We start from the raw sequence: 14,762 nt of genomic DNA, 5'->3' as shown, positions 1-14,762 counted from the left end.
TCGAATTCTGTATTCCTTATCATGACAGAGTCCAATTTGAGCTGAGATTCTATTTTCGGAAAATGTCTTAATCTTCTCTCCTTATCAGGATATTTTAAAAAAGAGAACTTTTAAAAATCTTGAAAGTTATTGGATGGTGGCATGTCACCAACTTCTTTAACTAGAACAGTGCTAATATAATAAAAGCCATCAGGTGTGTGATATTTTATGAAAATGTTTAATTCAACTGTTTCTTTGGAATGTAGTAGTCATAGTTTGGAATTTAAGTTACAGTTCAGTTCTATGTGGTTTTTATGCTACTCAGTGTCTGAGAATACAAATGTCATTTAAAGTTAAGGCTTCGCTGTTCATTTTGAAACAACAATTTACAAGTGTCATATTGTCATAGAAAATAATAATTTCTGTAAAAAAAATCTGCACAAAATCTTATGATGGTACAAAACATGAAGCAATAATATACCAGTAAAATGAAAACATTTTACTACAGAAAGTTTTATAGATTTCCATAAAGAAAAAATATGTTATTTTACACCTTTAAAAATTACAAAACAATCTAAAACAATATAAACTGAACATTTTGTAACACTGCCTTTACAAATTAATAACTTTATAAACATATAATTTTTAAATATATTTATCAGTGCAAGATACTTTAAATTTTAAAGTTGCAGTATCATTTTTCCTTGGCTGAGGACAACTTTAAGTCTGTTGCCTTTAAAAACAAAAAACAAGTGTTTCTTAGTGCTTTCCTTCTGGTAGGATTATATCAACTAAATGAATGCCTCCGGGGACAAAAAACTATTCTTCTTTCATGGTGATCAATACTTTCCTGGAAACAAAAGGCATTCTCAATCCAATTTAACTAAGATGAATGGACGGTCTCATCTATGATGCAAATGTGACTCCCAACAAATGTCTTTGAGTGAGACGTCTAGCAATGTGGAAAGGAAGATCTTACATATCTCATGTCCAACATGGCATGATAAAAATCCACCAAAAACAACCAAAGCTTCTTTGGGTTAATTCATAGGCTGCCTGGTAAGATATTTGCTTTCCTGTGCTGTTAGAGGCTTAGATGTTGCCAGCCCTAAGGCAGGCTTATTCTTTGTGAGCCACTGGAAGTTTCTAGAAGCATTCATTTAAGTCTATTTTTTCAAGGTTGCGGTTATGAATTTTTAAAACAGTTGTTTTGACTTTATGTGTTTCTCCCCCTCTTATCTTAAAATACTTGACCCTCAGGCATCAGGATTTATAGTTTCATTCTTAAATTAACTGTTCTCCCTTCCACTTCCCTTGTGTGACTCAGTAGCAAAACAAGAAGGTTCTCTTGGGTCATTTTTGCATATTTGGATAGAAAAATCTCATGCTTTTGGATATTTGGAAGATTTTATCCAGTTCTTCCTTTGGGTCTCACTTGAAAGCCAATTTGTATTATTTCTTTCCTCAACTTATCACTATTTCTACTAAATGCCAACATTTCTATCAAAGGTCATTTTGAACAGAATAGATAAGGAAAAAAGATACTGTCACTTTAACCAGTTAACAAGAAAACCAAAGTTAGACTTTGGAGGGCAAAGTTAGGAATTTCCCTTATTTATTTATTTTTAAACATAAAGTCTAGTAAAATCGTTTGCCATTCCCAGCAGGTTAAAGCTGCAAGTTTCTTTTCTGGACAATGGCAAATCCTCCAATTCTAAGAGAGATAGGAGAGAGAAAGAGAAAAGAGTTTACGTTTGAAAATACATTCCATATGAAAGAACAGTAAGAGAGAATATTGCAGCTTTATACAAAAGGGTCAAGAAACATGAAATTGAACTACAGAAAAAGCAGAACAATTAAGCCACGTTGCCAAATCTTCAGAGCCCTTGCCTGCCCGGAGGGGCTGACGTCTCACACGAAAATAAACTTTCTTCTTAGTCAGTGGGCCACCAGGGTTTGATTAAAGAGAAGGGCTTTCACCAGCAAGAAACAGAGTGGGTCGTTAATGTAACACAATGAACCAGTACAAACAAAAAGGCACTTGAGAGGACATAGACTAGCCAGTGCCAAGGATTTGTGTTTTTGTTGTTGCGGTGGTCAGCAGTATACCCAGTGGCCAGCCGTGTTCAGGGATGGCACCGTTTTCTGTATGGAGTTCACAAGCACGAGGTTTAGTACAACACTGGAAAAACAGCAAGAAAATCGGACAGTATTGCTTCGTAAACAGAGCTGACACACTATACTGGTACTGAGACTACAGTACTTTAAAAAGAAAACAGCCTAATCCTTCTTTGCCTATGCACGACGCGGGCAATTATACACAAGTACAACTTCAGGAGTCCACTGAAATGCGGTGATTCTAGTATATTCTGGGCACTGGGTTTCAGGTAGCATGTCCATCCAAAGGGCCACACGGAATACGCTTGGTGCCAGCATCTTGGATTTCGCACAGTTTCCAAAAAGAATCCATAAAGGGGAGAGGAGAGATAGAGAGGGGGGCAGGAGGGGTCGAAATGAATGATTATGTCAATCATACTTGGTCTCAACACCAGCATCTGATTATTCAAATGAAACCAACAGGAAAAAAGCTGACTGCACATGAGTCCGATGGTGAACACAGCTCCTTGTCCATGTCTGTCGGCCATAATCATTGAAGCTCCTGAGAAAAGCCTGGCTCAGTGGTCATCAACACACTTCCCAGCCTGTATAGTGAAAGATTAACAGCTCCCCAGCTCACTCCCGTCCTTCCATTTCCATCCTCTGACTGTCTTTTCATCTCTGTCCACCTTCATGCCTCCGAATAAGTACTCTGTGTATTCAGTTTGTCTTTTTTCAACTTCACACCATCCACAAGTTCAAAGTTATAGTTCTCCAGGGCAGACAAGTTTCTTTCTGACATCCCATTATGCCAACAGGCACAGTACAGCACAACCCCACAGACAGCCCCCAGGAGGACCCCCAGGGCGCTCATGGCTATGATGGTGATGAGGATGGGGTCTAAGGTCTTCAACACATTGCCTGGCTTCCTGGAGATGTTCTTGTCACCTTCTCCTTCACCTTCGTATCCTGGCGTGCTCCCTATGGAAAAAAACAATATTGTCTCCATGAGCACCACCAACGGACCAGATGAAAGCAGACAGAAAAATAGAAAGGAACGAAACAGGAGCAAATCACACACCCCAGTTTTGCCTGTCATGTCTGACTCACTGTTGGGAACAGAAATGTGGGAGGTGGTAGTGGGGAGTGGGCGCTGGGGCTTCTGACAGACTGCTTAGCACGTGGAAACAACCCATTCTGGATAAACTGGGAGGTTCCATGCTCATCTAATTCAGATTTCATGCAGCCCCATCTGTCCTAGATTGTAATCTGTGTTTACAGTCCTTGGCTAGATACGTGATCATTAAGTTTTGCAAAATGCTGAGTCACACATTAGTTTAGCAAGGGGATTTTACCATTCCCAGTGCATGTACCTAATCCCAAAACAGGCACGAGAAAAACCTTCATGGCTGCCCTTCCACGTGGTGCTGTTTCCAGGATCTGGCATGGTTTATGCATGTGTTTGTTCTCCCATATGGAAAATCTTCAAGTCAAACAAATTTTGCCCAAAGTCTACAGTAGTTTCAGTAAAGAAGGAGTGATTTTTTTAGAACAAGAGAATGCTTGCTGCTGACATGTAAACAGAGTGTGGCTCAAATTAAGAAACCATGCCTGTCATGCCGAATAGAAGACATTTACTAATAATCAGCATCTTTGCAGCCCTGGTAGTTTAACTGGAGACAGTTGCACTGCTCTGCAGCTCAGTCACTGGGGACTTGTTTTCTTTAGAGTAGAACAGGAGAAACTGTTAACATGGGAGCTTTGAGCCTAATTACCTGGTACTAGAAACGGGATGAAAATGTTAAAGCACAATATGCCTGGGGTTTACTTAATGGTGTTCTGATCAACAAAGATTCCAGTCAAAGAAAACTAAAAATATGAGATGCAAGTCCCTAACCAAGAGAAAACAAGCCTTAGGGCATATTAATATTTTCTCGCTTGATGAAATATTGTTTTGAAACAACTTCTAATACAGTTTACATCTCTGTGTGGACTTGGTAATGTGTTCATATTACTAACAGCATGGTGCAATATTTTTTTGTCTCTATGAAGTCCACGACTGGCCATAGAGTAGGATCCCATTTCTAACGGCAACAGATGCTGACGCGCATTGATGGTCAGGGTGCAGCACCACCCACAGCAGCTGTGAGTGACACTGGAGCAAGTGTCCAACAGCCTGCAATGCTGGCTGGGAGATGTGGAAACTTCTGAGAATGGACTAATACCAGGCAAGGCCTAACTCTGATCAAAGGTCTTGCATTTGATCACAAAGCAGCGTTCAGCAAAAACACACATTTATAGTTCACCAGGCTAAAGTGTGAGGCTACCACCTAATTAGCTATGCTACTTAAGTTCTTAAGTTTCAGTCTCACTATCTGTAAAATGGGGATAAATACAACCCCTAGAGCTGCTGTGAGGATTAAATAAGATAAGGTATGTAGGACGGGTGCAGTGGCTCATGCCTGTAATCCCAACACTTTGGGAGGCTGAGGCCAGGGAATCGCTTAAGCTAAGGAATTCGAGACCAGCCTGGGCAACATGGTGAAACTCTATCTTACAAAAGACAAAAAAAATAAGTTGGGTGTGGTGGTGTGGGCCTGTAGTCTGCTTGGAAGGTTGAGGCAGGAAAATCGCTTGAACCTGGCAGGTGGAGGCTGCAGTGAGCTGAGATCATGCCACTGTACTCCAAGCCTGGGTGACAGAGACAGACTCTGTCTCAAGAAAAAAAGAAAAGAAAAAGATCAGGTATGTAAAGTGCTCAGAACATACTAAGTGTTCAATAAATCCTTCTTATCATCATCATTGTCATCACAAAACCAAGGTTCCAGTACAGGAAGATGGGAAAACATGAATCAAACACAATGGATTATCTCAGAAATTGGACTCTGGTCTCTTAAAGATCCTAGCTGGATATCAACAGACACAAGAATTTGGGTTGATTTCAAATAACTGTGTATGGAAGTAGTCTTCACTAATTTTCTGTCTTTGTAGTGATAAACTGAGTGTATTTGAGCTGACTATGCTTTATGTTCCACCTCTAGACTGGGCAGGGAAGGGCCAGGGTGGGCACACTTCCCAGGCTCAACCAGGTGTACAAGCAGGACCCGTCACCAAGGCTCTCCAAGTCTTATGGGCAGCTCGGAAGTGGGTACTCTGTGAGCACAATCCAATGTACAGCACCAACCCAGGGCCATGGGCATAGATGTTTTTTATTTGAACTTTTTGACATACCAGTATATTAGAGTTCCACAAAGTTTCTTCATAAACACAATGAAAGCCATAGCAAAAATTTTTAAAAATTGGTCAGCAAGACAAATTTACCTGTTTCATCAATTTTAATTTCTGGGTTCTTTTTATCCAGGTCTGCTGGTTCTGACAAGTCAAACAAAATTGAAAGAGATATTTGAACTGCTATCAAAATATAATGCACCAAACTACACAAACCTTTAGGTACATGCACGCACACACACACACACACACACACACACACACACACATCTCTACTGGGCTCCTTTTGGATTTTTTAGTTCAATCAGAAATCACCAAATAGATCAAGAAAGAGGCAATGTTAAATGACCAGGAAATTGGTAATGTGATGTCACAACACTGCCTTTAAGGTGCCATATCTAAATCCAGGTAGCACTGCTGCTAGCAGAGTCTGTTGTTTTAGGAGACAAGGGTGAACTGGGTGTGCTGGCTCGTGCCTATAATTCCAGCACTTTGAGAGGCCAAGGCAGGAGAACCACATTAGGCTAGGAGTTTAGGACCAGCCTGGGCAACATAGTGAGACCCCATCACTACAAAAATAAAAAAATTAGCTTTCCAGCTGCTTAGGAGGCTGAGGTGGAAGGAGAGCTTGTGCCCAGGAGATGGAGTTTACAGTGAGCCATGACGGTGCCACTGCACTCCACCCTGGGTGACAGAAGCGAGACCCTGTCTCAAAAAAGCAAAAACAACAATAACAACAACAAATTAAAAAAAAAAAGAGAGAGAAGGGGGAAGAGACATGGTTTTGGCATCTGAAATGTGGAAAAAAATCTGGTGAATATAGGTTCTACTGAAGTAGATTTGTACATATGGCGACTATCCTATAGTTTGCAGATAACTGCTTCCTAAATTTGGTGTGGGTTAGTTTGGCTTCTCGAATAGTATGCCAACTCTTTGAGGCAAGAGACTGTGTCCTGTGTATTACAAAAATAAATACATAAAATAGCTATCGAAGAAGTAGAGTTCCAGTATCCCTGTGGTACTAAGTACAAAGCAGGAATTTTTGAGTGCCTTGTCCACTGCTGTATTCCAGCATTTACAACAGTGTCTAGCACATCATAGGTGCTTTAATAGATATTTGTTCTATGTATGAATGAATGAAAGATTAACAAATAGTTGATAATCTCATAGCATCCACACCCAGATGTTCAAAGATGCATATTTGGTGAATCATTGTACAATTGTCTTGCAACTATTTTTATTGGTAGCAACATAAACAAATAAACAAAGTGGTTTAATGGAGCTGTAGTTGTGACTTTCCCACTACAATGTCTGGCAGCAACTACAGCTAAATGGACAAATCACAAGAAAAGAAAAAGTCCCATAGAATTGTCTCAGCTATGTCCTTCCTTTTCTTTTCTTTTCTCCCTTCCTTCCTTCTTTCCTTCCTTCCTTCCTTCCTTCCTTCCTTCCTTCCTTCCTTCCTTCCTTCCTTCCTTCCTTCTTTCCTTCCTTCCTTCCTCCCTTTCTTTTTCTTTTTTTTGAAATGGGGTCTTGCTCTGTCGCCTAGGCTGGAGTTCAATGGTACGACCTTGGCTCACTGCAACTTCTGCCTCCTGGGTTCAAGCAATTCTCTTGCCTCAGCCTCCCGAGTAGCTGGGATTACTACAGCCGCGTGCCACCACGCCCAGTTAATTTTTGTATTTTTTAGTAGAGATAGGGTTTTGCCATGTTGGCCAGGCTAGTCCTAAACTCCTGACCTCAAATGATCCTCCTGCCTCGGCCTCCCAAAGTGCTGGGATGACGGACGTGAGAAACTGCACCCGGCTCAGCCATGTACTTTCACTGGAGCATCCTCATGCTGCTTTGCATATGGTATGTGGTCAGTTAGAACTTGTTGAACTGAACTGAATTCCGTTAGAACTTGTTGAACTGAACTGAATTTCGTTTCTTTGTCTTAGTCTGTGGAGTTTGTTCTCACATCCCAAAACATCACCATCATCACTCTCACTTTGGAATGGAGAAGTGAAGAAATCACAGACACTGTGTTACTACATGAAATACACATTTGTACAGCAGTGTAGATATGGATGTGGGTAATTTGTAAAGGAGTTGCAACTAAACTATTAAGCCTTATCATTCTTGTGAGGATTTGCTAAGTAGTGTGGCACTAAGCAGATCCCTTTAATAGTATGAAGAATCAAGCCTTTATTCATTGCTCCTTTTGTTTTGCCCAATTTCTTCAATGGATCCTATCAAATTATTGCCACTTTAGGGATTATATACATTCAATATATTATATAATAAAAGCTTTGTAAGTTGCTGAAATGACCAAAACCCCCATTACAGGCAACAGACCTCCTTTGTCTTACATTTGCCCAATAGGCTTATCCCATATTGTTATAATTAACATCCTATTATATAATGATGTATAACAAAAGTTTCAAGGTAGCAAATGGAGCTTAAGACTAATTACTGTGCTATTACACTGCCATTAGCAATGCTATTTGTAATTATATATCAAGAGCTAGGGAATATGAATTGGTTTTCTATGTCTTACATCTACCTAGTACAAGACCCATAAAGACCAACTCTGAAATACTAGGCCAAGTCTCTGAATCTCATTGAAGTCCTTTAAGTCATTTCAGATATTTTAAAAGCCAGAAACATCTACTTGCGATAAAGCAAAGAATTATGGCTTCTATGGTTCATTAACAATGTATTCTTAATTAAACTCATTCTGATCAAAGTTTTCAGAGGCCTGCTGTTTTGTTTATACACCCAGATATTTGGAATTATCCAGATGTCTGACTCTCCGCTGTTCATCAAAATGTTTCGGTATGGCATCTATAGCTTGTAAGCTGGGTCTTCTTAGCTATCATCTTTGGATTCTGCATTATTTGTGGAGTTTTGTAGGTATCAAGCAGACATCATGAAGGACCTAGGGTAGGTGATGGGGCAGACACAGGTAAATCGGGCTGATTTTATGCCCTGTTGCACCAGAATACACATTTCCTATGATGTGCCGAAGGCCACACTGAAATTCTAGGTAGAAATGAGCAAAACAAAGACCATCACATTGGCAAGAGTCTTGCCCTGGGCAAGTACTCCATTCTTTTCTACAGCAGCTCATACTTACTTGCACAATCTTCTTGTGAAATGTGGTTATTAATACTAATGTCATCCACAGCAATTCCACCAAGGTTTCCTTTTCCGATTTCGCCCTCGAAAATCACCTAACAAAATAAGATCATTTTCACAGTATGAAATGCTCATCTCACATGGCAGTGTTTATAAATGCTTGTTCAGCTCCATCTATGGCACATAAATTAAATTCATCAGATTCAGCGTAAGCACACACTTCACTCATCAATCCACATTAGCTGCCTGGTGATGGCATGCACCTTCTCCTCGCACTCCCTTTTTATAATACAAACTTTAAAACGGGAGAAAGCAGCAAACAAAAGGAATGATACATTGTGAAAGTGCAGAAATAGATGACATGGAAGCCCTTTGTGTTCTTTCTCAGCAAATTGGTTCTATTCCTGCAATCTAGGAGACTGTGAAATCTGCTATGAAGGTGGTTATCATTGCAGCAATATCTCAGGGTTGGGAAACACTGGAAATAATTTCTGAATAATTCCCACGTCTCATTTGCACAACCTCCAACATATCATCTCAGCATTCCTGCAGCCACTGCCCTCCCCAGCCTTGGGAAGAGGTCATACCTGATAAAGTTTCAGAGACTTATGGAGCAAGACACGCCCTTCCTTCCAGTGGTCACCTTGGTGTCCAATGGCCATCCAGACCAGCTGATCGTACTCCTCTGGCTTCTGGTAGCGCAGTTTGACCCTGAGTGTGCCGACGTGGGACCCAGACATGTGATACCAGAAGGTCATGCAGTGGGCGGAGTTCTGGGAATAAACCACAGGGCTCACCAGGCGAGCCACTTTGCCCTTCTGATTTTCGTCAGCTTGGGAATAGATGAAGTTGCCATCTCCTGCTGTGACAAAGAACTGTGTTAGGGAGAGTGGCCAGGATTACCACACTTTTATCTCTCTTCTTTCAAGTCTCACTAATCAAAAGCTTCCTGCGCTGAGCACCAAGAACCCAAATACGTAGTGGAAAGGGAGAAGTGTGCATACTTGGGGACCTCGTGGGCACCTAAGGCCCTGCTCTCAGCTCTTGCAAAATGGACATTTGATTAGGGGAAGGCTGAGTGGCACTAATTAGAATACTACTTATAATGGAATGCATTTTCATATGGACACAGGCTATGGCTCAAGCTGGCATTTGCACCATCACAAGCAAACTGAAAGCAAAGTCTGTGCATAAACTGGACTGAAAACGCCTGGCTCTCTAAGAAGAAATCTTATTTATTTATTATGTTTAGACATTCCTGTCGCCCAGGCTGGGATGCAGTGGTGCGATCATAGCTCATTGCAGCCTCAAACTCCTTGGTTCAAGTGATCATCCTGCCTCAGCATTCTGAGTAGCTATGACTATGGGCCCATGCCACCACGCTCAGCTAGTTCTGAAAAAGATTAATTTTTTTTTAAGTAGAGATAGAATCTTGCTATGTTGCCCAGGCTAGTCTCAAACTCCTGGCCTCAAGCAATCCTCCCACCTTGGCTTCCCAAAATGCTGGGATCAAGGCATGATCCACCACGCTGGGCCTAAGAAACCCTGTTTTTATGCAACTTTAAGATCGCACGGCAGCATCCATGTGAACACATGCATTAAATGAAATCATTGAGATATATTTTTTTTTTACTATTTGAGCAGCAGTACTTCTGATTAATGAAATTTCTGTCACTATGACTGCTTGATAATCATAAACCTGCAGTTTTTCCTAATAATGTAGTAATCTTTTTTTAAAATTTTTCAAGTTCAGATTATTTTTCCCATAGTTTGTTTTCATGGTTTTTGAATCCCTTAAACACACCTGAGAGCTTGAATCTCAACTGTGAGCCCTGCTTCTATTTGATGTGGGCTTCTGGCTCAAGGAGAGGCAAGGTTGCCTTGTTGAGGTTCATTAGAACGTGCCATTTTGCCAACGTAGACACTTGCTGAACTGTGAGGACTTTCTCTTGGCTTCGCTTTTAATGACCCCCACTGGGAACATTTCCTCCTGCCACCACCTGGTCTAAACACACAATTCATGTTTCACTGTTGGCTCTGCAAATAGAAATCATCTCTAACGCCTCACCTGATTAAGTGTGAATCTGCTGCTCGGGCCTCAGTGGGCAGCAGGAGGTTGTGTTTGTTGCCCAAGAGGCTTGTGTGTTTGCAAGGTGCTTTCTCACTGTGCACACGTGGGCACATACTCCTCTCTGCTCGCCTGTGTCAATGGTGTCCAGGTGGATGTGGATGTGTTCGCGGGCAGCTTCCTTTCCTTACCTGGCTGCTTATGTGAGAGCCCACCCTTCTTCAAACCAATGGGTGGAATCATAAAGGAAGGGTGTTCACAAGTGGCAACTCTAGCAGTAGGTTTGATACTGCAGGATGAATGTCCCTCTCGCTCTCCGACCTTGCAGGTGTCCTCTGTGACTGAGCTGATCCATTCACACTTAGGATTTGTTTTGCCCACTAATTTATCAAGATGTGATTACTTATCTGTGGGATGGTGCCATTTCACTGTGACGAATCCACCATGATGGGAAAAAAATACACCCATCGTGCCTCTGTCCCCTCAGTTTTATGGAAAACAGACTGAAACTGGCAATGCTGCTGCCATGTCTTAATGCCACTTATTGAGCTCATTGCTTGAAGTTTATTGAGGCTAGTCAGAGAATGGGTGTTAGAAAGAAGGAGAGAAGTGGACGTAGGTAGAGGGATGCTCTCCCATTGGACATCCTCACTCAACTGCACAATAATCACTTCCCACCCACAACCAGACAGCGAGTTCCTCAAGCACAGAGACCCCCTCCTTCACACCTGTGTTTCCAGTGCCCAACACAGCATCTGCCATGTAACAGGGCTTCTCAAATGATGCCTGTTCAGCGCACTAAGAGAGATGCCAGATTTCAAGAATCCTCTGCCTGAGGAAGTTCTTATGGTCCCTGCCCTCTCACACTGTGGTCTTTAAATATGCTTGTGTGGCCAGGCGCGGTGGTCCACGCCTATAATCCCAGCACTTTGGGAAGCCGAGGTGGCTGGATCACCTGATGTCAGGAGTTTGAGACCAGCCTGGCCAACACGACGAAACCATGTCTCTACCAAAAATACAAAAATTAGCCAGGCGTGGTGGCGGGCATCTGTAGTAGCTCCTACGTAGCTGTAGGACAGGAGAATGGCTTGAACCTGGGAGGCAGAGGATGCAGTGAGCCAAGATCACACCACTGCACTCCAACCTAGACAACAGAGACCTTGTCTTAAACAAATAAATATATATATATATACATATAAATAAATAAATTCAAAGTGCTCGTGTTGCTCCTCTGCTTAGAATTCTTCAGAGGCTGCTGACTGCCTGCAGCCTATCCACACTTCTTCACAAAGAGGGAGCACTGGCAGCCCCTCCAATGGACCTTTTATCCATCCCCATCCTGTTTTCCTCCTGGTCACTGCATCACCAACTAAATGTATAGTATAAACAACCAGCAGCGTCCTGCCAAACACACACACACACACACACACACACACTCACAATAAACACCCAATCCACAAACTTCTGCTCTACTCAGTGAAAATGGAAGGAGTCCAATTTCATCAATTTCCTTGTCAGTCTCATTAGGCAAGGAGGTAGCTCCCAAAGTCATGCATACTCTGCTTCTATCTAACTGCTTCCCATACAAAAACCCGTGCAAAGCACACCAAACACGAGCCAGTAAAATAAGCCTAGCTCAGCCGGTGTCTGAGACAGGGCTGCTTTCCCTGACCCCTCTTCCATCATCTTTTACATGGTCCATTGTCACTGGCCTCTGCCATTGGAAGCCCTCACTGAACTGCACTGTGGTCGCTTCCCAACCATGATCAGACTGAGAGTTCCTCGAGCGTAGGGACCTCTTCCTTTACACGTGTATCTCCAGTGCCCAAGTCAGCATCTGCCCTGTAACAGAGCTTCTCAAATACCACTTGTTCAGTGAACCAGGGAGAGATGCCAGACTTCAGGAATCCTCTGAAAGGAGGTACCTAGTTCCATTCTTAGAGGTCAAATGCAGAAAACCAAGCAAATGGGATGCCTTTTGATATATTCAAAATTAAGCAGCAGGATATTTTACCTAGCTAGTGTTAATTTTCTTTTTAAACAACCCAGTGTCTGGTTGGCAAAGTTTCACCAAATAATATTACAAAAAAAGCACCATCTACTCTCTAATGTCAGTCTATGCGCGGGAGCTTCGTGGAGGGCTCTTTTCATCTAGATCTTTTTCCCCTTAACAAGTAGTTCCTGCCTTTCAGATGTCGGGCTCACCCATCTCTCTACACAAATGATTGTGTTTCTAGAGCTGCAGGGGCTCTTTCTAGTCGGAGCTGACCTGGCACAACTGCCAAGTAAATCTGGGTGGCTGAGAGAACAAAAGAGTCAAACCCATCTGAAGGAATCGCACTTCTCAGCTGTTAATCTAAGACAAGCTCTCCTTCTCTGATACTCTAACACATAAAACACTGATATTTTCCCTTTCAAGGGTTTTATCACAGTTCTGGGTCAGGAACTCTGTCTTCATTTTCTCAATTAGCACTTTACTTCTGCAAGCCTTTTAGCTTTTGTCTCTGGCTAACATAGCTTTTAACCTCCTTTGAATGTCAGATCCTACTGAGCCATTTTGCTTCACTTTGCATCAATTTTTCCACCATTACTGCCTTCATTTTGGCTAATTGCATTTAGTTAATTTGATGCCATTTATATGTACAGTGCCATTTACAGTCAAAGTATTTTAAGTTTTCTAAAACTGCCTGTCTTAAGATTCAATTGAAAGTGTCTCAGATTTGAAGGAGTCCAATTTTATCCAATTTCCTTGTCATTCTCATTATGCAAGGAGGTAGCCGTGGTGGAAGGAGGCCTATTCAACCTATTTAATGGTTATATTCACTGGGAGGAAAGTGAACCACAAAATGGGAAAGGCATGAAGTACCCTTGGCCCAGCCATCAGTCCGCTGACTCACTCACCCAAAGAGCCAAGATGGGGAGAACTTAATGAGATTTCCTAGCATCAGCAAATGCCCCCCTGGGGTACCTTTTGGGAAGCCACCACTTGGGCAAGCAGTGCTCTGTAAGTATTTCTGAGTGGGTGCAGAAGTTCATGGATTGGGCGTTTGCTGTGAGTGTGTATACGTGTGTGTGTATGTGTGTGTGTGCGCGTGTGTGTTGGGCCAGACATGGCTGGTTGTTTATTTCTTTATTTTTAATTTTTATTTTTTTCTCTTTAGAGACAGGTTCTAATTCAGTCACCCAGGCTGGAGTGCAATAGTGTGATCATAGGTCACTGTAGCCTTGAACTCCTAGGGTCAAAGGATCCTAAAACAGACTCTGAGTAGCTGGGACTAGAAGAATGCACCCTTATGCCTGGCTGATTTTAAAAATTTTTTTACTTTGTAGTGTCAGTGTCTTGCTATGTTGCCCAGGCTAGTCTCTAACTCTCTAACTCAACTGATTCTCCTGCTCTGGCCTCCCAAAGTGCTGGGATTACAGGTGTGAGCCACCAAGTCCAGCCTGCTGGTCCTTTATACTGTACCTCAAGTTGGGCAGTGAAATGACTAGGTGGGTAGCAGGAAGGGGGCAGATAATAGAGTTCACTGGAGAAGCTGCCAGCTTTTTCTGTCCCCCAACCCATTCGTCCCCCACCAATTAATCTTAGGAAGAAAGTAAGGCAGGAGGTGGTGGGAGGGTTGTGAGCTAGGGCATGGTGAGGTTTCTACCTGCTCAAAGGAAATACACTACACTTTAAATCTTTCCCCAGTGAATAAGAATCCCACACCACCTTGCCCCACCTCCCCTTCAAGGGTCTGGAGGCAGCAAGCATTGTGAATTGTTTCTTTAGTTGTAAAATAAATGAGGGGACATAATATATGCTTGGACTTGTTTGAAAATAATTCAGAGTCAAGGATGACAGACATAAATTAAGTTTCCTATGATCTGATAATTGTTGAAGCAGGGTCGTGCACATAGAGAATTCATTCTACTTTTCCTTTTCCATTTGCGAATATGTTTGAAATTGCCCAAAATAAAAAGTTCAGAAAAAGTATAAGATGAGGCCAGTCACCGTGCCTCACACCTATAATCTCAGCACTTTGGGAAGCTGAGGCAGGTGGATCACAAGGTCAGGAGTTGGAGACCAGCCTGGCCAACATGGTGAAATCCTGTCTCTACTGAAAATACAAAAAATTAGCCGGGTGTGGTGGTGTATGCCTGTAATCCCAGGTACTTGGGAGGCTGAGGCAGGAGAATCACGTGAATCCGGGAGGTGGAGGTTGCAGTGAGCGGAGCTAGCTCCATTGCATTCCAGCCTGATAGCGCCATTGCATTCCAGCCCGGGCAA

General features: G+C 42.3%; 1 protein-coding gene across 4 annotated transcripts in view; it reads right to left on the bottom strand.

The window, feature by feature from the left end:
• Positions 1–201: 201 nt before the first annotated feature.
• Positions 202–14,762, bottom strand: part of NRP1 (neuropilin 1) — a 157,525-nt gene continuing 142,964 nt past the window's right edge. For 2 of the 4 annotated variants that reach the window (XM_058436556.1, XM_058436557.1), the window contains exons 14-17: positions 9,012–9,286; positions 8,423–8,519; positions 5,398–5,448; positions 202–3,057 (exon numbers count right to left, since the gene is read on the bottom strand). In XM_058436556.1, coding sequence (XP_058292539.1) covers positions 2,768–3,057; positions 5,398–5,448; positions 8,423–8,519; positions 9,012–9,286 — 713 coding nt within the window. In that variant the 3' untranslated portion in view covers positions 202–2,767. The remainder of the gene's footprint in view (positions 3,058–5,397; positions 5,449–8,422; positions 8,520–9,011; positions 9,287–14,762) is intronic. The other 2 variants (XM_032143792.2, XM_032143798.2) reach the window with 1 other exon arrangement.

This window comes from Hylobates moloch, unplaced genomic scaffold, assembly GCF_009828535.3.
Source record: "Hylobates moloch isolate HMO894 unplaced genomic scaffold, HMol_V3 SCAFFOLD_3, whole genome shotgun sequence".
Lineage (NCBI taxonomy): Eukaryota > Metazoa > Chordata > Mammalia > Primates > Hylobatidae > Hylobates > Hylobates moloch.
This window is presented reverse-complemented; position numbering and strand designations above follow the sequence as displayed.